Genomic DNA, 25,217 nt, shown 5'->3' with positions numbered 1-25,217 from the left:
AAGAGCAAAACATATTTTTAAAAGCTTGTTTTATGAGGTGATTTTTTTTCTCATTCACAAGTGTGTGATAGTACTCGATGTTACAGTGTGACATTTGTTTTGTATTTCCATTGTCATCGTCATTGGGTTTGCTGTAAACTATAAAAAGATGATGGAGATTTGCCCACCACTATATGGTGTCATTCTGGATGAGTTGAGGGAATTGGGAACAGAGAGATGGAAGGAGGGAAGACGTGTGAGACAGAATGAGAGCTTGAAAGAGAACAATGAAAAAAAAAAGAAGATCTGCAGAACAAAGAAAACATTGAGACCATAAAGTAAACAGTGACACATCCATTAATTATTAATCACGCAAAGGGGATTCTTCAAAACATAACCTACTCACATCTGTTACTCCGCATTGCTTTTTTTTTTCTTCCCTAAGTTTAAACAGTGGACACAAAAGAAGCACTTACCGGAATCGTTGATGTGCAGTCAGTTTTAGATGAGTAGGGGATTTCCACAGCGGGAAACCCGGAGATTTTCCCCGAGTCGCTGTAGCAGGCGCTGATGAGGTCCACCAGACGCTCATTAATGGAATTGAGCGGGTACATGCAGAGGGCCGATTCGTTCACGTCGTCGTCGGGACTCGCCACCACGAAGAGAACTTTGCTCCACGAGACGACCTTCCCGTACGAACCCGATTCGGTCATGATGCGCGCCAGCTCTTTGCCCGGAGAAGCCACGTACGCGGCTTGAACTTTGTTGTACTTGTTGTTGTTATCTTGGTTCGGGCCGCAGTTTAACTGGAGCTCCGTGTGGGAGTAGTAATGGTGGTCATCTTCGCAAAGGCGAGACACGAAGGTGAGGTTTTTATTATCCGTACCGTCGAGTGTCCGCGAAAAGAGGAAATAAACAAAACCGTCCTCTTTGAAGGCATGGCGGAAGTCATGCAGGTACTTGGGGACAAACGGCGTCGTCTGCACCGTGGACGCCTCGATGATGCTCTCGAACACCACCCAATCGCGGAAGTCCTGAAGGATTCGCGTGCTGATGAGTTTGGTGCTGTCCTGGCTGCCGTAGCCCTTACCGACAAGGAACACGCCGAAGGTGTGACCGTCCTTCGAGTAGGTGGACATGACGCCCACCACGTTCACGGCGTCCTCTATGCTCGCCACGTAAGTCCTCTCTCCTTTATTGTCACTGTAATACAGCTGCTCCGCCACGTTGGTCAGGTTGAGGAGGGAGCAGATCCCTCGGTAGCGGCTGCCGCAGACGATGAGCGACCCGTTGGACGGGTGGACCAGCAGGAGCTTGTTGAGGTTGGCCATGAACTTCGTGTCCTGGCAGGTGGAGGAAGGAGGCGTGCAGGTGCGAGCGTCCTCCCTGGGGCCCGTCTCGTGATGAGCCTGCCGCTGGAGCGACGGCCCCAGCTGGTAGATGGCGTTGACCGCCCCCAGGTAGATGCGACCGGTCTGGGGGTCCTGGACCACATTGTTGATGAAGGTCTTGGAGGTGAAATCCAGGATGGAGATGGCGCTGCTCTCCTCCTGGGCTTGTGAGACCGGCTGGCAGAAGAGAAAGAGGAGGAGGGAGACCCAGCTTGCCATCTCTAGAGAGAAAAGAAAGAGAGAGCGAGAGGTGTTTCATTATTAATGCAGTTAAATCCACTCGTAAATGCACATTAACCAGCGAAAACAGCAGTGTAGAGTGGGCTTGTGGTTAACATACCACATTTAACACACACTTAGACATGCAAAGTAACGGTCATGTGGCCCAGTCAGATGGCCCAATCACGAGGGTTTAAAGAAGGTTTTGGTCAATGCGGTTATTAGTTTTCTTGCAGTTACGTGAGCAACTGGAGTCAGGAGACCTTAACATAGAGCCTTTTTTACTTCCTGGACAGATATGAGACTGATCTTCTCATCTGACTCGGTAGGAAGAAAGCTAACAAGTGCACTTCCTTAAAATGTTGAAGTATTCTCTTGAAAAGGGTTGGTTTGCTGAAGTTAAACCAATGTGTTTTATCAACGCTACTTTAGCATATCGAGAGCCACGCAGATCATTTGATTATATTTGTAAAGAACTTGAGATATCGGTCACTGACATTTCTAAAGCTGCTCCAAAACAGTGAACTGCTCACTTTGGGACTACATATTTAGCAATAAGTGCTTTTGATGAAGACTCACAGAGAAACCGGCATTTTGCATTGTTGCGTCGCCGTTGAGTTCTTTCAATAATCATTTGTTTTCTTCGCTAAGAGCTATAAATATAATTGTCATTCATGAGAATCAACTGTCAGAGACTAACTATCTGTATGACATGTACAAATAGTTTATATAAGGTCCTGTCTGCTCAAGGCAATAGTGTGTAGCGCAGCTTCTTGGGTGCGACTCAACTTACTGCTCCACTTAATTTGGATTTAATTGACTAGTATCAGAAATGACCGCTGGTGAAGAAATACAACTGCCTGTGTGTGTGTGTGTGTGTGGGAGAGGGTGGGGGGGGGGGGGATTTAGGCAGAGATCTATCTCAAACCATCACACAATAAAAGCCCATTTAAAAACCATGGATCTGTTCCAACTTCATTTACACTTCCTTTTTTTTGAAATTATTTTTCAGGCAACAACACCTCTAAGCACCATGTTCTCAGGAAGTACACCGCTTTGTCTCGGTAAACATGATCACACAACATCCCCTGTAAAATACAGACAGCATCATGTACTGGCTAGCAGCCGGTGTCTGCGGCGTCCTCGCTCGCTGCTGTTGTTTGCCCGGGCTGCGGTAAATATGGAACTGCAGGTGGCTTCGACGCAGCTATTGCCCACACGGCAAATGTGCGTCTGTGTTTGCGTACGCTTCCCAGCTCCAACGTTATCCTCCTCCTTTCGACACCATGCCAGTCCAGGCCTCCCCCCCCACCCCTCTCTGTTGACACTTCAAGGAGGTTTGCTCGGCAAAGTTGTGTTTCAGTGTGTTAACCTGCTTTTTCCTCACCGGACTAAGCGGGGTGGCCACTGATTAGACCTCTACCCAGAGGGGAACCGGTTCATTTCCTTGGCAACTCCCATCAGCTTTTAAGTGGAGCCGACTGCGGGTACTTGATTTGCCGATTTTATTTTTCTTCCCATTTAATACTTTCGTCCTCCTTCCAACCGAAAACCAGTTTATCTGCAAAAATGTACCGTGCCCTTTTCAATTCAGAGCCTTAAATATTTCAATTGCAATTGAAATGGCGCAATGAAAAGCTTTGAGCATGCGGAAAGGGACGGGTCAAGATTGCACCAAGAGGAAGAGGAGCAGACAAAAGGGAGAATGTTGTTTAAATTAAATTTGAAAAAAAGTTTACATGCACGCTACAGGGGTGGGCGAAATGAGAGGAACGCCACGTGAACAACTGTTTAAGCTCTGAGGTAACAAACTTCAATTACAAAGACAGATCCGCCGGCTAGGTTGAATGACACATACAAACATGTTGTCAGCTTTAAGAGGCTCGACAATAACTCACTTTTATGTTGGAGTTTTCAGGGAAGCGTTACAAAAACTGCACAAACTGCAAAACGTTTCTCGCAGCCGGAAAAAATGTTGACAACATAAACAAACGCAGTGAAGCTGCACTGACAAAGAGTGGTGGGAAATTGCAAAAATGTTCACAGAAAGTCAGATGAAATTGCCTTAAAAATGATCAGAGACTTAAATGAACCTCTCTGTGAGGCAATTTCTGAGTAATAAAGTTTTCTCTGTAAAAGTGAGCCTCACAAAGCCTTACTTAGGGCGTATTTAGGGCAGGGCTGCCTTTTGGCAATAATGTGCAAGGCGTTAGAGCGAAGATGGGGTGGCGTTATACTTCAGGTAGAATGACAGAAATAATAGAAAAAAACATTGAAGCCACAATAAAGTCAACGCTTGAACAGCCACTTGTGATAACTGAGGTGTCATTTATGTGCTCTGAGGGTGTGAAAAGTGAGGTGTAAATAACATCAGACGTGTCTGACCCACATGTACTGGCTTCCAACCTCTTCCATAATTAAACCTTTTTTTTTTCCTACCTCCCTCAGTTAAATTTGAATTTTCATAGATTACCATTTCAGAAAAGTGCCAGCATTTAAAAAACGCAGATTTCCATCATAATTTCTTCTTATTTCGTAGTAATTTCATTACATTCGTCACAACATTCGTATTCTGTTTTCTCCTTTTTGACAGTCTGTTGATGGTTAAACAGTTTTGACTAGACAGCTTCAGGTAGTCTGACCTGCCACATGACCTTTAAGGTGCTTTTTTGTTTGTTTGCGGAAACACCTGGCAGGAAAATCTAGTGTTTTGTAATTACATCGGTCCTGTAGATATAAATTAAACATTTTGTAGTTCTGTGCATCGACAAAATGTCTGTAATTAAACAACAGCTGTTTGCTTAATTCTACAGACTTTTTTTTTCCTGTTTTCAAACAACCAGGAAGACCATACTGTCTAAACATTGTCTGTTATTGTAAATAAGGACAGTAATTGAAGGACGTCTGCCATCCGCGAACAACTGTAATATCCGTATTTCTGTCAATTTCGCTCGGCCGTGATACAGACCGCACACAGAGAGAGTCCACAAAAAGGTGAAGGATGTCAACGGCGTCTGTGAAAGACATTTCTTGATTCCTTTGACTTCCAATCAAACACTTTGTGACAAAGCAACTCTCTCCGTTTGTCACGAACAATGCGAGGACAATGTCTCGAGGCGCTCATTTAGGTTTCAGAGGACTCCAGTTTCCACTTACATCCATGACTTCAAAGACTCCTTTTCCTGCTCATGCAAATCCTATAGCCAGCCCTCCGTCAGAAGAAGAAAAAAAAAAAAAACCCTCAGATGCTTCATTGTGGGTCAGTGGAAACGAAATTCTTAACATATTTCAAAGGAGCCTGTTCTCTCCGAGGATGTCTCCTCCTGTCGCTCTATCACTTTTCATCCTTTTTTTTTTTTTTTTTCACGGGCTTAATCCTGAACGCTGGAATTAAAGAGGCTTCAAAGAGCTGAGGAGAGGCAGACGTCTGGTGGGGTTGACACAGGTGGAATGAGGCCCATTTCTCCACAGACCAGCCCACCTCTCTTCTCTCAACGCATGTCTCTAAGCTGCTGTGAGAGAACATGGCAACGTGGGCATAGCATCCAACACGTGGCTAGTCTGAATGAATAACAAAAAAAAAAAAAAAAAGCTGCTAAATTTAGAGGCTGCGCGCTGCCTCAGCCTGCAGCTAATGAAGCCTCCGATGGCTCGGGATAAATAATAATGAAACGCATCATGTGCTAATGAAGCTGGCACATGTGAAAAATGTGATCCTGTGCGAGAAACAATTGATCAATTAAATCCGTCCGACTTTTAGAAATCTCAACTAATTCCTCTGCACATTTTTCACTTCGGAGTTACAGGAAAAGAACAAATGTTTACATAGAATCATTGAACTGAGCCGATTATACAGAATCCTAATCGCCGCTGAACAAATCAGTCGTTTTAGAGGCGGAGCTCTGCTCCGCGGTGACTACACGCATTGTTACAGGCGGCACGTTGCCTCCTCATCAGAAGCTTTTTAAAAGGCCACATAAACTATGACGATGCGATAACTCGGGAGCAAATAGGTGGTTCTTGAGCCAACAACCTGAAAACAATATATTGATTATTCATTCCGTTTAATCAGTCCTGTGTTCCTTTATCAGCTTTGTGTTCTTTTTTTTATGATATGATATATATATATATATATATCTTGAAGTCAGAATGCTAAAGGTTAGTGGACTGTGTAAACCACAATGATAACAACAGTAAGTCCAACAGCCAGTTTCACAAAGATAGACTACGTTCAATCTGAAGGGAATAATCAATGATTGTTTATGAAGCAACTACATGCATAAAATGCATACCCACACGGCCTTGGACTCCGCTCCTCTGTCCGTCTCCTCACAGTCAGTGCACCTCAGGAAGACAGAGCCCCGATCGTCGAGAGCCGGGCGTATTTATCTGACTCCAATGCCCCTTTCTACTTCCTCTTTTGTGCAGACATTTCTTCTCTAATACATATTCTCGGGTGAAAGGTCCATAGGCATTTTCATCAGTGGGTATGTCCTAAAAAGGTAATGTGTGCTCTGTGACCAGGGCACTAAATAATGAGCGGTGACCCTTTACACATTAGTCTTCTCATTGCAAGGCATGTCTTAGCAAAAACAGGAAACGTATACCCAACGCGTCAGGATGACAGGGAACAAGTTCCTAAAATATGCATTATCTTTTAATGTCTGTGTCTAACACTTGAGCGAAGTGCAATAGCAGTTTGCAGAAGCATGAACTTTTCCCCTCTAAACTCGTGCACTCTTGGCCTCGTGATGGAACATGGTTAAAGCTCTGTATCCCTTCAAATCCCTGACAACGTCGACCATGTTGCGTTTTTGAGAGATGTGTCTGAAATATCTTGACAAAAGAGGAAAAACTGTATCAACCGTGTTGATCTGGTTCTGGATCAGTGGGCTATTGAACCGAGCACACTGAAGACCGCTATAAATAGAGACACGATGGCTTAGCGAATGAACTTGAGAGACACGATTTGATTCGACAAAGTGAGTCAGGATTTCCAGCTACAGTTTATTTCTATTGTTGAAGGGGAGCATAAATATTCTGAGAAAAAAAAACAAAAAAAACTGCTGAGGTACTGCATGAGCAGGCTTGAAAATAGCACCTGAAGGTGTGTTTTGTCGTTGGCTTCCTGGTCATCATGCGCACTCACACTCACACACACACACAAACGCGCACCTTTTTATTTTATGACAACTTTAGAGCCATCTCTTTCAACCTCCCTTCGACAAGTTAGGACATGTCTGGACAGGAAAAGAAGCTCTCAGCAGAGGAAAATGAGAGATAATTGAAAAATGGCAGGTGTGCACACAAACACACACACACACACACACACTCGTAGGCTTAGGGATACATGTGCATGCACCGATACGTGCACCGGCGCAGCTTGAAGTGCTGACAAGGTAATCCCACTCCGACCACACAGAGACACTCTTCTCTTCAAACAGCCACGCTGTGTTTCTTTGACACAAGGGCACCAAAGCCCAGCATGGCAGTCCACATGCCGCTTGGCCAACACCCCCCACATGCCCGCTTTCTAGGACAACACCCGCCAGGACCAGAAGGAAGTCTACGAGCATGCCCGAGCAAAGGAGCAAGAGATCAGGAAGGAGAGAGGGGAAAAACAAGAATGTGTGTGTGTGTGTGTGTGTGTCTCATGATTAGATCAAACACTTGCGCAACTGCTGACCTGGCAAGTTTGGAACAAGCATGAGTACCGCTCTCACTCATTATTACAGATACGGAAAGGAAACTGATATGATAAATAAAAAATGAAAAAAAACAGACGCCTTACCCCCGAAAAACATAATAGGATATCACCCCCATACTGCGATCATTCATATTCAGCACTTTCTTTATCGGAGAGCAGGCTTTGACAGATGCCAGGGTCTGACATTGATGTGTGGGGGGGGGGAGAGGGATGAGGGGGGGGTGAAGCCGCTTTCAGTGTTACACACTGATAAAAGCAAACCTCGATTAAATTACTTGCATGTCCCCAGAGGCCCCTTGGGGCTGGGGCGGGCGGGCGGGGGGGGGAGATGAGGGGTTAATGCTCTAAAGTGAATCGCACCATGCGTCTCGCAGTGTGGCGGGTCCTGAGAAGGCCAGATAAAGTGCGTGCGAGGCGACAGGACAACGTGGGTTTGGAGCCATACAAGGAGCCGGAAATGGGGGGCGGCTCTTCATCCCTTTATTATTATTTTTTCACGCCGCCGTCCAGGGGAAGGACAGGCGGGAACAAGCGGCATTGTTGAAGATGAAACATGAAGTGGGAGAGTGTAGAGAACTCGCTCTTTCTCTGCATGTCTCCCATCTCCCTCCGCTTCTTTTGACACACACATATACACTCACACACACACACACACACGCTCTTGTCCCTTCCTTACAGAGAAACTGTTTGGCAAGTTGCACTGGGAGGCTGTTGTGACGACGGCAATCCAATTTCCATATGAACAATTACCCTGCCGTCAGGGTTGGCAGTTCATTTATTTCAATTTGACTGACTGGGAGAACCACGCTCACCAAAGCAGCCGGCACAGCCGTTGTATTCATGGCACCAGGCGGGGGATCGATGGGCCAGGTCCATTTCAGTGGGATCCAGCTGCTCTGGCCTAAATATGCTAACACCTTTAAAGTTGGCCCGTGACCCAAGGAGTGTGTGAATCACACTTTGCTCTCCTAATAGACCGTGTGTGTCTGTGTGTGTGTGTGTCCCAATTCTCACGGCTGTGTGCTTGTGTACCCTCCCGTGTCGACATGCCCTCGTGTGTGTGTTTGTCCGTCTTGATGTATGACCAGGAGACACGGGCGCGAGCGCGAGCCGCACACACCCGCAGCCTCCTTTTTTTGGGCACGGCACTTTTGCTCATTAGGACTGATGGGCTGCTTTCTGTGTCTGTTTACCGCTCCGTCACCATTTTCAAGGCTCCTGCTATCTCCCCTCCGCCAGCTGGACACTTGAGCATCAAGAGCACAAGCACACACACACACACACACTACACATTTAAATGTGCAAGTGTGCCGGGACGTTTCGTACCTTTCTCAGCTGCCGACCTCGATGTCTCTTGTAATCTTTCAATCTCTGTTAGTCTCTCAAACAAACACACAAACGCAACCTCTCCATGTCTGGGCAGCAGCAGCTTGGGCTAATCTCCCGATGCTAACTGGCCCCGCTCGCCCCCAGCTGGATGTTGCAGCTCTCCAGCGGGACAGAGTGACTGTTTGCTGTGTGGACACAGCTGGCGGATGTAGGGAACCTGATTAAACGGCCCGGCCTGGCGGAGAAGAGCTACTTTCAGGAGCCAACGGCTTCTCCGACATCGCCGCCGCTTCCAGACGGTTGCTAATACACACAAAAAGGTGTCGGGGCAGGCATGCATACACAAGCTCACTAATCAACTCGAATCACTCTTGGATACACATCCGAGAGCCAACACTGTTGCGCCGGATGAAAAATGCTGAGCGTATAAACACAACTAGGGAGGCAAATAAGGTGGTTAGATTTTAGGGGAATTGTTTTAAAAAAAAAAGCTCAAATGAGGTATAAACTCCATTTAATATATATATATATATATATATATATATATATATATATATATATATATATATATATATATATATATATATATATAAATAAATGAGTTATATAAATAAAACTGCAAATCTTTACTTTTAAGAAACTGGATTTGGCAAAAGTTTGACACATTTTTCTTGATAAATGACTCAAATAATTAATTGATTATAAAAAAAAAATGTCACTGGGTAATTTTCTGTCTATCAGGTAATCGCTTAGTCGACTTATCGTTTCAGAAACTAATTTTCCTTGTGACACGTTGCTTTGATGGCTGCAGGGACTTTCTTTTTTTCTCTCACTCGCTCCTGTCAGAGATCAGACTCTCTTTAAAGAACAGGTAATGACTCATTGTTTTGCTCAAGGGCACGTCAGCAGGTCTGACACTTAAATCCCAGCTTCCTCTGGTTGGAGGGCAGCTGCTCTAATCTGTACAGCACCCTGAGGCGATCCTCTGCGCCCAATGCACACTCACCCTCCACTTCCAGACAGCGTCGCAACACACATGCAGCTACAATTAAGAAGTCAGGCGGGCAGACTGACTGCTAGGAAGGAATCCATTACACACCTTATTGGTTATAATGATTTCACTTCACCAGCATAAACGCCAATGAGCCATGAAGGTATCTTGTAATGCGGTTTAGTCTCAGTCCCCGGCTTTAGTTTGGTTTCAAGGGGAATACTGATCTTATGGTGACTGATTGCTCGCCTGGTCGCTTAGAAGAATGCAAATGAAAAGTCTGCACCAGAGCACGAGGAGAACCGACGTCTGTTTATAGGAGTGTCGGTCTTCAAAAGGACAAGTTTTGGGAAACGTGCCTATTTGCTTTCTGTCCAAGAGTGAGATGAGATTGATATGAATTCCGCGTTTGTGAGGTAGGTGCAGAGGTGGAGCCGGGACGCGTTTAGCCCAGCTTAAAATAAACTCTGGAAGCGGAGAGAGGCGGCGAGCCTGGATCTGTTCGATGTGAAAATGCACAGCTTCCAACACCTCCAAAGCACAGTAATCAACACGTTATATCTCATTAGTTTAATCATGAAAAAAAAAAAAAAAACGACTTATTATCCGGTGTACAATTTTGTCAATCCATCTGTCATGTACAACGTTGAGCGTGTGTGTGTGTGTGTGTGTATGGGGGGGGGAAGCAGACTTCAACTTCTAGCAGATACTTTGTGTTACTTTCAGATTTAGTCTGACATTGGATGGAATTACTTTAAATACTAGGAAGCAATACTCGTAACTATTTTGTGTAATTATCTTCCCTTTAATCCACCGGCTCTGCTTTTGAAAATGTTTCTCCTGCACGTGTATACTCTTAAGAAGCAGATTAGAAACTTGGTCCCAATCAATTCATGTTCGCCAGGAGATACTCATCCAGCTGGGGATATCAGGTTTCTTCAATACTCTAGCCCCATTACATGAAGTGGAAGAAATCCACGGTCACTGCACCCATCTGTTGCTCGCCAAGAACCAATTACAGCGAGAGCTGAACCACCAGGTCGCTATTCCCCCCCATCCCCCCCGCCCCAGAACTTTTGGTGCGCATATTAAACAACGCGGTGAGCTCTACAGTTGTTGTTTTTTTTCTCCACTTGGACAGATCCTTTGAGCTCACTCATCTCACTCTTGGAGAGAAAGCAAATAGTGTTGAGCTGTTCCTTTAATAAACAGGTATGAGCCTGTATGAATAGAGCACAAGCTGTGAGAAATGAAACCTCTCTGGCTCTGTCTGGAGGCGTGAGCGCTGGATGAGCGAGACAGAGAGACAGAGAGACAGAGACAGAGAGAGACAGAGAGAGAGAGAGACAGAGACAGAGACAGAGAGAGAGAGAGAGAGAGAGGTAACCTCAGAAAAGATGGCAGGAGGGATGAAGAGATGATGAAGAGATGATCGAGAGACAGGAAGACAGGACCAGAGGGAGGACAATCACACACACACACACACACACACACGTTACCAGCTGAGTCTCCATAGTTCCTTTGTCGGGCTGGCAGGTGCCTGTCACTTGTCAAGATGAGTCACAGTGTGAATAGTGAGCACTGGAATAGTGGTTGGCATAAGTGTTGGCTGAGGCCCAGAAAGATTCCAGCTTTTGGTAATGACTAACAGCTATCAGGTAATAGCCCAAAGATTAGCCAGCTCTCCTCGGCATATGGCGAAAAGGTCACGTTTAGAGCTTAAAAGGTAATGGCTAAATTAGCTGCAAAAAACACCTCATAAAATTAAATGGCTTCCAGTGAGAAGGAGTGCTTTCCGCTGGCCGCGCAGAAGGAAATAGACTTGGCTGGTTTTTAATTAGTCGGACGAGGAAAAAAAAAAGAATCACAGGAAGGGTAGAGTCTGATAAAAATGTGTATATGCCTCGACACAGAACCTGGACTCATAACACGAGAGCACCACCTCACTTCCTCCTCCTCCTCCTCTCTCAATAATGAATAAAAAAAAACCCACATTTGCTCCGGCTACCTCCAACACTCCTCAGTGCCATACACTAAAATGTTCTTGATGCTATTGAAACCACTCCACAACACTCATCCCTCCCGTCCGCCGACCCTGCAATCTTCATCCATCATCTATCAGTGTTTCAGCAGCCGGAGGGGAGAGAGCTGCTAAGCAGGGCCTGACTAATGGCTAAACAAACACCATTATCAGGCCTCGGTGGCCGAACGCTGAGCTACAGGAGCCGCAGAGCAGCTGAGGCTCTTTAATACTTAATCCCCGCTGCCCTGCTCTGCTAGCGGCGGTTCCAAACTAAAACTAGGAAGGGGCGGCGCTGAAGGTCAACTAATGAGGGAATAAACACAGCAACATCAGAGGGGAGGCGGTTCTGAGGTAAAGAGGATCGTCACGCATACAGGCACACACACAAGCACAATCACTTGAATCAAAAGCAGAGTGGTGAATAGACTGTATTAAGAGGGGCTAGACAGAAGTGTGGCCCACTCGTCTTGGCCAATTCCCTTTAAAAAAAAAAGAAAAAAGAAAAAGCTCAGGGAGAAGTTAATGAGCCCGTTACAGCCCCACAGTTCCCAGGATAAGACCGCTGATTACACCACATGTTCGGGCAAGAGGACCGAGCGTATGCGTTCGCGTACACATTTGTGTTTTGTGTGCCACCTGACCCGTCGCGGTCGCCCGCTGTCCCCTACGTTCACGAGTCAGGAACGCACAATTTTTTTTCCCAATAAACGCACGTTCACACGCCAATCACCTCTCGAGGCGCAGTCGATGTCTCTCACGCTCGCCTACATTCACCGACTAAGTCACACCAGTGATCACATTATCGGACACGCACACACATATGTACAAACACCCACACACAAACACACACACACACACACACACACACTCAATCAAGTGTGACTGAGTGAGAAAGCCACTCAATGAGAGTGGGTGATTAGGCCCTTGGAGAGTAGCCCTGACCTTTTCCCTCCACATCAAGTCCTCCCTGCGCATGTGTGTTTTTATGAGTCAGTGTCTGTAAGCTCCCGGGCCCGCACCACTTCACATCAAATGTCACTGACTTAAATGAGATGACCAGACAGACAGAGCGATGGAGGAGGGGGAAACGAAGGGAAGGAGGAGACAGGAGGAGGGGGAAAAGAAGGCCAGGAGGAGGCAGGAGGAGGGATGTATGGGAGGAGAGAAGGGAAGAAACGTGAGAAAGAGAGGGGATTATGTATATACAAGGCCACAAGACCAAAGAAAAGCCAATGCAGGGGGTTAGCATGGGGCAAAGCTTTCCTAGCGCCAGAGCCTCTCAAGTCAGAGCTAAAAAAGGAGTTTCTGGTGAACCTGTATGATGATGTCACCTGATTTGGCTCAGAATCCCGACCGGTGTCCTCGTAGACAACCATGACCAATAACTAGACGTCGCCCGTCTTCTCACTGATGTTCTCGTTTGCTTACATCGGTCATATAGAGCATTTTCAACCAGTGTGCCGTGGAAGATAGTCAGGTGTGCCAAAGGGAAAATGTCCATATTCACTGAATCGGTCCAAAAAAAATCTTATAAAAAAAATATAGTGGCTGGCCTAGTAATGAAATACTCCTCCATGCCAGTAGGTAGCGCAATAATTACCTACCATGTATGTTGTATTATGCTACAATGGGACATTTTTGTAGCTTTTTGGGGTTGTTCGTGTGCCGCGGGGTTTATTTGTTGTAGAAAATGTGCTGCGACTCCAAAAAAAAAAAGGTGGAAAAACACTGACATAGAGGCATCAGTCCTAAACTGACACCGTTTTGTATAACCAGTTAAAAGTTCCTCACAGTAACTTTAAAAAAGAAAGGAGAGAGAAAGATGGAAAAAGAGAGCAAGAGAGAGGGAGCGCTGCCACAGATCAATCTTCTGTCTCGGTTCTCTCCCTCTTTGCATGACAAACAGAAAAGCCGAGGTATTTTTAAATTTGTTGGCGGTTGTGGGAATACAGCGAACGGCCCTTGTGGGTACACAAAGCTCCCTCTCCTACCGTCGACATGGTTGAGTCTGCACTTCCGTGTTCTCCGACTGACGGAGAGGCGAGTCTGAGTCAGGCCTCTGAGGAGCGAGTGAGCACGGAGCAACCGAGGTTTGGTTTGAGGCTTGTTGAGCTACTAAATGCTGAGGGTTCGTTAGCAGCCAAATTATATGCATGTTTTTTTTTGTTATTACACAGAGCCTTGGTATTTGTGTGGATGCTCCAAAGATGTTTCGGTTCAGGTTTTAACTCCTGAAGGCTAATTAGAGTTGAATACAACTTGGGTCATATCTGTTAGTCATATTAGCAATTAGCCCTTTTCATTGCTGAAGTAGACAATGTGACATCACTTCAGCTGAAACTAGCAGTTGATTCATAAATCAACAGATGCTTATTTTAAAGATTCATGAGTGAGTTTTTCCCCTTTTCTTCATTGTTGGTCAGACAAAACATGCAATTTGAAGATGTCCATGACATTAAGATTCTTCACTATTTTCCAACATCATCTCGCGCAAACAATAAATCATAACTAGTAGGTCACGTCAGCAACAAAGCAAATCACGATTAGTCGACGGTCTCTAAATGGCGGTTCGTCGATGCAAGGAGCTCCAATCAGACCGGTACGAAACAATCCCCAGGTTAGCCAAACTTATTTGGAAGAGAAAGAAAAGTTAAGGAGTTGAACTATTTATGTTGTGAACAACCATTAAAAGGTTATAAACCGACTCCACGTTTCATCTTTGACCGACCAAAGTTGTTTCCCATAGTTTTCTAGTGCGAAACCTGATCACAAACACTTAACGAGACGGTTTACAACCCGTCGGGTCTTCTGACTCGCTCTTCACACTGTTTGGCTTTGGCGTCGCGATGATGTCGCCTTTACAGTTTCTTTGGTTAGCGCGGCGCTGTCACATCCGATAGAATTGATGACAACAAACTGTGAAAGTACGTCACGTTGAGACAAACCAGAATCATCCTTTAATAGCAGGTGAAGTCACGTGACGCCGGTGGTGGGACTGCTTCCCATCTGTCTCGTCCCCTTTCCCCGTCTCTCTCTCTCTCTCTCTCTCTCTCTCTTGTGCTGTCATCGCCGCAGATCTCAGAGGAGATAGTGAACCGGCACTCACCGTTGACGTGCCGGAGGACGTGTGGCGCGGCGCCCAGGTTAATTAAGTTTGAAATCGTAGAGATGATCAGTGGTGCTGCCACTCACACCGCCAGCCTCCCTCCACTTCCTCGCCGTGTGCCTGCTACTACCAAAGTGTTCAGGCTGTCTGACAGGCAGGGAGGTGTTTGTGCGAGGGGAAAGAATGTGTGTTATTCAGTCTGGGACTCTGAAAAGGGAAGCGAAGCAGGGGATGAATGTGGAACTATTAGCCAATTAATCGTTTGGGCAGAACATTTAGATTCCTTCCTTCCTTTTTTTTTTTTTTTTTTTTCCTCTCCTTGGATTGAAGGTGCCGTATGCCGCACCGGCTGTAACGCTTTTTCAGAATTCTTGGGGATTTTTGGGGCTATATAACAGATTGAGACTTTACTTGACAGGAAAATGAATGATTTCAATGATCAATTATTCATTGAAGACACTTATAATGTAAATCAGCCAAAGGCTTGCTAGTTCAAGCTTCCCCAAATGTGAGAATTTAGTTTTGAACCAGGATTTTGACCTTGGGCTCTGAGAAATGTGCCGGTGGGTACACTTTATATACTGTATATTGCTTTTCATACACTCAGTACGAGTGATAGTATAATCACTTAATCTACCGAATATTTTCTCCATTAGGTAATTACTCTGTGAAATGTGAAAATAATTGTCATCACAACTTCCCAGAGCCCAAAGTGACGACTTCAAGAGGAAATTGATTTGTTCAGTTAACTGTCAAACACTCTGATACAAAAAAAAAAATACAGAGAAAAGAAGCAAATCCACACATTTGGGAAGCTGAACCAACAGAACGGTTGACACGGTTTGCTTAAAAAAAAAAAAAATGAAATCCTCAACGTCGGATCAAAATAGCTGTTGATTAATTGAATGTTGCTTTGACGTTATTGTTTTAGCCCTGCTCACACACATTCATGTAGAGAACGCCTAAATCTCACACAAACACACTCTGGCCAGAGTGATCGGTGTTAGAAAATAAATAAATGAATCGCAGAGTACCGAAAAATCCTGTCCAGACTATACAGCCTTTTCTGTGCCATGATTGCTCTGTTCCCCACGGGGCTGCTATAAGGAGCTGGAGCTGCAGTGATTGTTGATGGATGCCTTTTGGAATGAGCAGCACGTAGCGCGCACTCCCTCCCCACTACCGCCACCGCCACCTGTAATGCTGGAAAAATGGACTCTACGTATTAGTGAGACGCTTAAAAAAAAGGCAGGAGCCATTTCACACAGTCACACACACACACACACACACACACACACACACACACATTACAGCTCCCTGTAGTACACTTATAGAGGCTGAGGTGTATTATTCCCCTGGCTCGGTATCAAAACCTTTAGCACTGAGGAGTTGTGTGGAAACACTAGTGGAATGCAACTAAATTGCGGTACTTGAGTCAATGTGCAAGTAAAGAACAACTACCTCAAATTGTACATTTGGGAATTGCACTTTCGAAGGAAACACTGTACTTTTTACCCCCTCCGACATTTATTGGACAGCTTTAGCTACTAGTTACACATTCATAGTTTTTTTAAGATACATCTAGAGCTAATGAAACATGATGCTTTATTATAAAATTAACCACCCAAGGATACGAGCGGGAACATTTAGATGATTGACAGATAATTAATTGGAAACTACTTTGATAAAGTCCTTTTTTTCATGTAGAAAATGCCAAATGTCTCATAGTTCAAGCATCTCAAATGTGAGGATTTGCTACTTTTCTTCCTGCTAATGAATTTCATGAATTTTTAATCATTTTGAGATTTGGACTATTGGTGAGCCGAAACGAGCATTGTGAAGATGTCACTGTGGGCTCTGAGTAATTGTGACGTCATATCTGGCAGAGATGCACCTCATCCTTTTTTTTTTTTTCCCCAAGATAAAGTCAGGTCCTTCAAACCGATTCATACGAATACGACAAATTATGCTTTTAGTCTGATGAAAAAAAATGTGTCCCGTTTGGAGCCAATTGGTGGGTTCTGCACCCGGCAGCAGTCTCCTCCTCCAGACTGGAGCGAGAGCTCCGCCTTGCCGCACCGCCGGGCCCCAAGGGAGTCAACCTCGACACAGCGTGGGAGGCCCACCCTATGACTCCGCAATATAGACTTGTCACACCACCTGCTGCAGTAAAATAAAAAGGCTTTCCTACAAAAAAAGACATGTAGATGTAGACAAAGACTGCCAAAACCGACACAAAATGAAAGTTCCTCGTCTCGTTAAGGAACGTACGGTCCTCTTCTAGCCCTGGTGAGGTGCAAGCATGACGTGACCCAGGCCTATACAAACATTCTTCAACCTGATGAATGGCTAAAATCATATTATGTGTTGGATTAGGTTTTGATTAATTGCAGAGCGCTCATGTGATCCCCGTTTCTAATCAAATGCAGACAAACAAAGGTCAGGGGGAATTAGCCCCCCGCCGCCGACCGAGTAAGCTGCTTTTAATCAGGCTGCAGATGGCCTGATAAGCAGCGGAGTGGCATTACGGCCGCTCGCGCAGCATAGCGATAGCATCTGCACCTTGTCTCTAAAGGTGCCACTGTGTCTTTCATGTCAGGTGAGTGCACTGACATCCTGTCACATCCAGACTTCCGATGTGCTGAGGGTGTAGGAGGAGAGGGGGCGGGGGGGGGTTGCCAAACATCAAAGTCCGGGTTTATGCCGCCAGCGGTCGGTTAACACAGACGCACACGGTCAAAACGACGCGGACACCCTCGTGCGTGCGCCGCCTGTCCCCGGCCGCGGACGAGTGTTAAGTTTGAGCGCGAGATAGCGCTGATGTCTGCCAGCGCAGCCAACAATTCCGTCTCTTTATCTCCCGAGCCTTCTGCTGATAATTACAGCCGTCCCGTCGCCCGCACTCGGTCACACCGAAGCTGCCGGTCGGCGCGGCTCGAGCCAGAGCAATTATCACCGGGGCCATCGCGAAAAGCGGAGCGCGCCAAGGTCAGGCCCTGTGTTCAATTTCACTTTTGATTCCAGTCCACCTTTCTTTTCTCCTCTGCCTCTTATCCACTCTACCCTCCCGGCCCACCCACACCAACGGTTGTTGAATGTCACTCCGGGGCTAACCTCTATTTCCAGGACAACCAGCACCCTGACACTCATTCATTTCCAATCCTGCAGAGTGGTCCGCTGAATGGAAATTGACGATTCAATTTTTGGAATAAAACTCAAGAGTCCTATTGGAATCGACTCTCCCCTCCTGGCCTCCCATCTCCTCCGGCTTGGGGCCCCGTTCAGCCACCCCCTCTCCCCCTCCCCCTCCCCCTCCCCGCCACTCACTATCTCCGTCCTGGTCCGATGAGTACAGCCAATTTCTCCGCTTGTATGGAGACGTGGGCGAGATGGCGACCGCAAAGCGCGGCTTAAAAACGCCCTGCGGCCCTCCAGCTCCCACAGACTTCCCTCAGACACCTTTTCTTCATGGCTGCTCTCTCTCTCTCTCATCACTAAACTGCCGTCAAACAAGCAAACACTTTACACCAAAGGGTGTATTCTCAGCATTGCTCCCAGCTGGATGTTGGGTGGCAATTTAAAAATGATCTATGCAAATGTAATTTCGCTGTGTGTCATCCAACACAGCCAATTAATGAGTGAGCTTCTCCAGCCCAACTATAAATTAACAAGGCTAGATATAATAGCTAGATTAATGTGTTTTTCTGGCACTTGCCTAATTGCTAGAAGACTCCGGTGGGGCTCGTGTGAGCTGCCTCATTTCTGCATGCGATAGAGTGAGTTAAGACAGAAAGGGAGAAACGCTTGCATCAACTCCATTTATCATTTATGTGAACTTTGTTGTCTCTACTACGGGTTTCTATTACGGAGAATGCACGATGAAAGTGAGAGGGAAAGATGTTTTGCCCTCGGGGTTTATATCTACTTCAACAGAAATCACTGGCATCAGTTGTTAGATTGAGCTCGGTCAGAAGGACAGCAATAACTTTAGTCAGACATGGGAATTTAGGAAGTGGCCAGCGGGGCATTTTGTGCATGGATGGCATACCTGGTAAAGAGAAATGAGAGCTTGAGGCAGAGACTTTGAGGAGAAAAGAGTGACGTAAGGGGTAAAGGAGACAGAGAGCATGAGTAACCGTCTGTCTCAGCCAGAAGAAGAAAGAAGAAAGAAAAAGAACAAGAAAAAAAAAAAGAGTGCTATTGAGAAAACAAAAAACAAGCTCCAGGATCCAAAACAGCGCATCACCAACACGGAGGCCTTTTGTTTTGCCCCACTCAACCGATTGTTCTCTTCGCCGAGGGTGAGAACGCTAATCCGCTGTGGAAAGAGGAGTTGGAAGGATTTACTCTAAGTATCCTTATTAGTGGGAATTCACTGATATCGGGATGAGGACGAGGGAGGGAGGGATGAGGGGAGGGTGACGGGGGGTAACGGATGAGGGAAGAAGGTAGAGGGCAGAATGAGCAAGGAGGAAGAGGAGAGCAGCAGGAGGGGCGTTGTGTATTCTAAATACACTGTAGGTGCCATATGAATCTTTAATACAGGGCTTAATGGTGAGGGAGGGAAAGAGGGAGGAGCGGAGAATCTAAAGAGAGCAAGGGAAAAAAGGAACAGGAACCTCTGAGGAGGTTACCGAATCTTGCGTATCGCAACACTCCTGATAAGTGCCAGCCTCCCAGGATCAACCCTAATTCTCCACAGCGCCAATGGCACTGCAGAGTCCCTGTCAGGAAAATGGTGGCAAAGGACAGACGTGCCTTTGTCTTCAAAAAACAAACAGGGAGATAAAAATGGATAAAGGATCTTTCCAGGTGATAAATTTCTTAATTGCTTTTGTTAAACACATACCCTGCTGGAAGCTTGGCCATGGTACATTGTTTTAATTACACGCACAAGAGCCTAATTAGTTGTATCTGTTGTACCAGAGGCTAACGCGCACCCAATTAGACCAAAATCAAAAGGGATGGTACAGTCAGACGGGGGGGAAATGTGCGGTTCTTTGTTCTTGCGCCGTATTCATCAAATAACAGAGGAAAGTAGAGACAGCACTTAACTTCCTAGGTTGCTGATGTCATGATCACCCCTGCTATCTTTATACTAATTAAATACATTTTCTTGTGCGAAAGCTTGAGCGGGTGGCTGCCTCGCACTCGTCAGTGTCTCCATCTCTTTGTCTCGCTTCGCTGATGATGGTAATCGCCGGGGTGGAAAAATCATTTGTTCTATGATAAAGGCTAAAAAAAAAAATAGAAGAAAAAAAAAACACGGCTCATTATTGTGGCATTTGTGCAACAGTTTGTGGAATTACACGGGCAAAGTACAGTCTTTCAGAGTCAGATCCACCAGCTGGTTGCCATGAAGAGACGACTAAAGTGTGGTAATGATCGCACAAATACTGCTTTTCCTGTAAGGCAGGGATGAGGCGCAGTCATATTTTAATGGAAGAGTCTTGTGGGTACTCTTGTACTATGGCAACTAATTGTTAAACGGGCCCTCAGGGGAGAGGAGATATCGCCTAGCAAGGAACATCTGACATGGGAGCTCAAAGCTAAAATTACTCGACAGAACATCCACAAATGATTTCCCTCATGAACAACATGGGTTAAAAACAGAGATGGTAGATCCACCACTTTGGAAACACAACCACATCAAAGCCTTCTCAGCAACCCCCAGAAGAACACCTCCTTCCCTCCACGCCGAGGCAAACAAACCAGGAAACTACCGCATGCATTGCAGGTTCTCGCACAAAAAAAAAAAGAAAAATTCCCGCATGGAAAGCTTTTTACCTCCTCCCTCGTGCGTCTGTTAGAGCATTTCAGAGAGCACATAATGGTCTCCTGGGGAAGCACTAGAGCCGAGTTGGAGGGAGATGGCTTTTCAGAGCATGTAGCGTTTCATCTCTGCATGTTACCCTGTTAGATGTTAACAACTGTGTAGGTGTACTACAATCAATCCCATCAGTCAATGGAAAGCACCTAGAGTGCGTCGCAGAATTAGCCGAGGCAAAACCCGAGTGCTGGAGGGGGGGGGGGGTTTTCTCCAGCCAGGATTACAGCCAAAAAGCACATCAAGCTAGTCACGTTTCCTCTGTGTTGCCAAAACACAGGCCCTCGTTGGCGCCGCCATCACCGCGCACCTTCGTGGCCGACCGCCGATCACGAGCGGACAACTGTCAGTACGTGTGCGAATGCACCCGAGACGCATCGAGAGCCCACCGCTCGGACCACGTTTCGGGAGGCGGAGGACAAGAAGTCACCCGGGACGCACGTGCCGGTGCACTCGCGTGTCAAGTGGGAACTGACACGCTAGCCGCCCGCGTGTGATCGGATCACCCGGGGCGCACGTTAACGCCGCGGCCGGAAAACGGGGATCGTAGAAAACGACCCGTCTGACCTCGCGAAGCATGCGCCGTTATCCAGGGGTGGACACATAAATAAGCGGCTGCTCGGATGCACACGTGGGGGAGCCGAAGCGGGTTGTGTAAATAATAAATGGGATCTGGCGGCGCTGGTCCATTTCCTTGATTGGTTCGAGTCTACCCCTGCAGAAGAAGTGCCGGGGCTTTACGGCCCGGCATCCCACGTAGTCCCCCGACAAGTCACATCGAAGGGGTGGGAGCGAGCGAAGGAGGAAGACGCTGGCATGTTGTGGTGGCGGCGTAGTGGTGCGTAACTACTGATTGTTACCATAGCAATGGTAGACCGAGGATCAGGGGGTGAGATTGCATGGCGTGCAACTCTTGATAGCTGCGTGAGGCCACACGTGGGAGATATTTCCAAGGTTTATAATCACTCTGAGCCGGCAGCTCAAGTGGTCCGTGCACACACACACACGCGTGTATTTAAGTGAGGGTATTTGTGTGTATGTGTCAGTGTGCAAGTGTGTTCCAATCTTCCTGGGAAACTCATCTGGCCTAAGCTTCCAACTGGCAGCGAAATCCTAAAATCCTACCTACCAGCTTTCTCATGAGTGACAATCTTCTCTCACAGGGCCCTTGTGGGTTCTTATTTTCGAAAGAAAAGAAGATTCGTAAGGACGCAGAACGTGTGATTCTAACAAGAGATCATGTATGCTGAAAGAGTAAAAACAGGTTGCTGCGCTGCGGCACTGGAGGCCAAACATCAGCCATGTTTTCTCATATCCCGATCAATACCTGGTATGTATCCTCGTTATGCAACTCTGCATCTTGGATCAAATCAATGCCAGCCTGCTTTTAAAAATAAAAAATAAAAAAAAATAAAAAAAAACCTCATCAACGTTCCGCTGCGCTGTGCCCATGGAGTCGCTCCAATCATCAACTAACACTCCGAATTTTCATTAAGAGGCACTTAATAGAGACAGGCACGTTTAGAAGCTCTCTCTGGGTAGGTGGGTCGTGTCGATTAGGCCGAGTTAATCTCTATCACAATAAATAACATTGATTACAAAACGCCGAATGCTAGGGGAAGGGGGTGTGCAAATGAAAGTGCAAAGGAGTTGACGTGAAACGAGCGGTGGAAATGAATAAAGGGGCGATTGGTAGGCGAGGGACGTGAGAGCGCATAGAGATTGAGAGCGTGTCCGTCTGTGTGAGCGCGGGGCCGGAAACCAGTCGCGGTAACCGCAGTCATTCCTCCAGGAGTATCCGATTCGCTGCGAGCCCGAGTGTCAGACCACTAACAGACACGACGGGCGTCTCTGCCGGGACACATGCACTCGAGAGTCTTTAACATGCGGGGAGAAACAGGCGCTGGCTCGGGTTTCCTTGGCTGAGGACGCCATTAACGGAACAAATCAAACCCATAATGACATCGCCGCCGCTGGAAATAATCTGCGGCCCGCACACTTTGGGGGTGAAGAAGCGTTTTCTCTCTGCAAAAACGCGGTTCACCCGAGGGTCACGGCGGAAGAGAAGAATTGTTTTCAGTTAAATCCAATCCGGAGCTGCTATAATAAGTTCTTGACAGTGGGGAAAGTGACAGAATTCGGCTCCTGTTCATCACAAGCGAGACGTTTAGTTTTACCTCTCAGTACATAAAAACGGTTAAAAAAAACAAACACCTACGTTGGTACACACCTCGCTCGTCAAGTTTATTTGTTCACACAGTGAACAAAAAGATCGTCCTCTATCTATCTCATTGCATTTTAAGTGGACAGTTGTGTACAAGTGGGGGGAAAGCAGCCACGCTCTCAAGGGCAATGACCTTGCACAGCTCAATAGATCTTTTCCATGTTTGCTGCCTCCGTATACTGCCTGGATTTGTTTACAATGCAGCATGCTCAACATCACAAATCAGGGATTGCGTGGCTGTTGTCAGGGATTACCAGTCTGGTCTTTGAGTTTTTCATTAAATTGCTGTATCGGAAAACAAACAAACCAACACGACAAAAAAATAAAGCCCAACCTGCCATCAGTTTCTTGGCAGAACAGACCAGCTCACACATACATTTGCAGGATACACTCATGCTAGGATTTTTCTCCTATTCCTATTCTAAAAGGCTACGCATCCTCATGAATAAATAAATGGTCTGACAGACTGCTGTGACAGAGACACATGAGCTTTTGTGTGTGTGTGTTTTTTTTAAATGAGAGTCACATTGACACTGTGGAGGAAAGCATAAATCAAGAAAAAAAAGCTTACAACCACAGGGTGGACATTACAGTATGTGTGTTTTTTTTCTTTAAAGCTGTAATATGTTTAATATCTAAGCTCTTTATCCTATATAGGGCTGCAGCGTGATTTCGTTTGACACCGTAGAGAGTGGAATCCTCTTACTTTCGTCTTTATGAGGTCAGCAGTGGAAATGGACAGAGTTCAGACAGATGGGGGCCCGAGGGAATGAGGCAGGGAAAGGAGATAAAAATGGTGAAGAGCATCAAAGCAAGGAGGGGGTTGAAGACAGGACAGGAATGGGTGGCGAGACAGAAATATGTAAAATGAAGGGTAAGGGGAGGAGGGTAAGGGGAGGGGGGGGGATGAGTGACTGGTACGGAGACAATCAGAGAAAAGCTAAGGGAGATTAAAAGTGTCACGCTTCACACAAAGTGCTTGCCGGATTGTCGAACTGTGTCTGAAAATCCTCCGCCCCCCCTCCCCTCCCCGTTACCTTTCTGTTAGTATTGAGAGATCTCTGAGCTCTCATCAATATCTCTGTGGTGTTCCAAAAACAAAAGATCTGACTTCCACAATCACTTCAGCAGCGATTTGTCAACCGAGCGGAGGTGAGACTATAATGCAGGATTTGGACTTCTCTCCCAAGATCTTGTTGGGTTTTTTCCCCCCCCCCATTCTTCACAACTTCTGTCACTATATGCACAAATAAATTCAACACTATGAATGCCTCCGATGACAGATTTGTCTAAAAATGCAAAGATTTAAATCGGTATCACAACATTCCCCTTTTTTGTGTTGGCAGGCTTTTTCACACCTTTTGTCTTCAAACAAAGTCATACAAACTAGTGAGTTTTGAGAGAAAACTCGGTTCAAAAGTATATAGTCATTTTATATTCATAACCAAATAATCATCAAAGTGGAAGATTATTTGCGAAAGAAAACTGTTTTTTTTTTTTTTTACAGATAGTTCAGAGCAGAATTTCTCCCCGGAAATATCTGAAAGTGTTATAACTGTTATAAGAACTGTGTTCATATTTAGCGTCGCCGATAAAAATAAACACATTAGGAAAGCAGGTTATTATCGAACGATTCAACACCTCGCGTTACCTTGTTCCCTTCCCCTTGTCGAATTAATAAAAAAATGCAATCAAACCAAGTCCTGAAGACAGAAATGTTTCCATGGAAAAGAGAAAATAACTTGTATTGACTACAGAATGGGACGAGCAGCCATTGATAGTGACCGTAATAAAGTGCCTGCAGACAGTCAGTGACCCACGTTTATGTACTCAAAGTGAATTTGTGTGTCGTGACTCTTAAGTGAGGAGTCAATGTAACGATGTTCTGGTCTACGAGGTCCTAATGCTGATGCTTTCCTCTTTGCATTAGGTGATTAAGAGACAGATTTACCATCAGTCACAGAAGAATGAGAGTCCAATTTAGTTGCACCTGCTAAGCAAGACATCTCTTTGCGTTGATGGACTGAACTCCCTCCTCCCTTTTTTTCTTCTCCCTCTCCAACTCTGCTGCCCCCTGAACATTGATGTGGCCGTTTTTTCCTGTGCAGGCCACGGGGTCCTCTGTAAAAAATGACTAGTCCCAGAGTGCCGTCTGAAGTGAAGCTTTGATAAAGAGTGCCTTTTTTCCACTTCGCCGCTCAGATCTGCAGGAAGCAGTCTGCTCCAGATGCTGCCACCACGCTCACGCTGCCACCCTCCAACCCTCCAACCCTTCACCCCCCCCCACCCATCTTTTAGAGATGAAGCAGGCAGGCAAGAGGGGCTCCTGTTAGTCTCCATCCTCGGGGCAAGAACACACAGCCCTGACAACTATCTCCTCCCTGCGACAAGCAATCCTTTTCCGCAGGGCTGCCCAAAGAA

General features: G+C 46.1%; 1 protein-coding gene across 1 annotated transcript in view; it reads right to left on the bottom strand.

The window, feature by feature from the left end:
- The window catches only part of plxnb2b (plexin b2b), a 114,473-nt gene that overhangs the window by 36,001 nt on the left and 53,255 nt on the right, over positions 1 to 25,217 (bottom strand). Inside the window, exon 3 of the mRNA XM_068602389.1 lies at positions 456 to 1,591. Coding sequence (XP_068458490.1) covers positions 456 to 1,589 — 1,134 coding nt within the window. The 5' untranslated portion in view covers positions 1,590 to 1,591. The remainder of the gene's footprint in view (positions 1 to 455; positions 1,592 to 25,217) is intronic.

This window comes from Clinocottus analis, unplaced genomic scaffold, assembly GCF_023055335.1.
Source record: "Clinocottus analis isolate CAN_PGR_092001 unplaced genomic scaffold, fCliAna1.0.p SCAF_6, whole genome shotgun sequence".
In the NCBI taxonomy this organism is placed as follows: domain Eukaryota; kingdom Metazoa; phylum Chordata; class Actinopteri; order Perciformes; family Cottidae; genus Clinocottus; species Clinocottus analis.
This window is presented reverse-complemented; position numbering and strand designations above follow the sequence as displayed.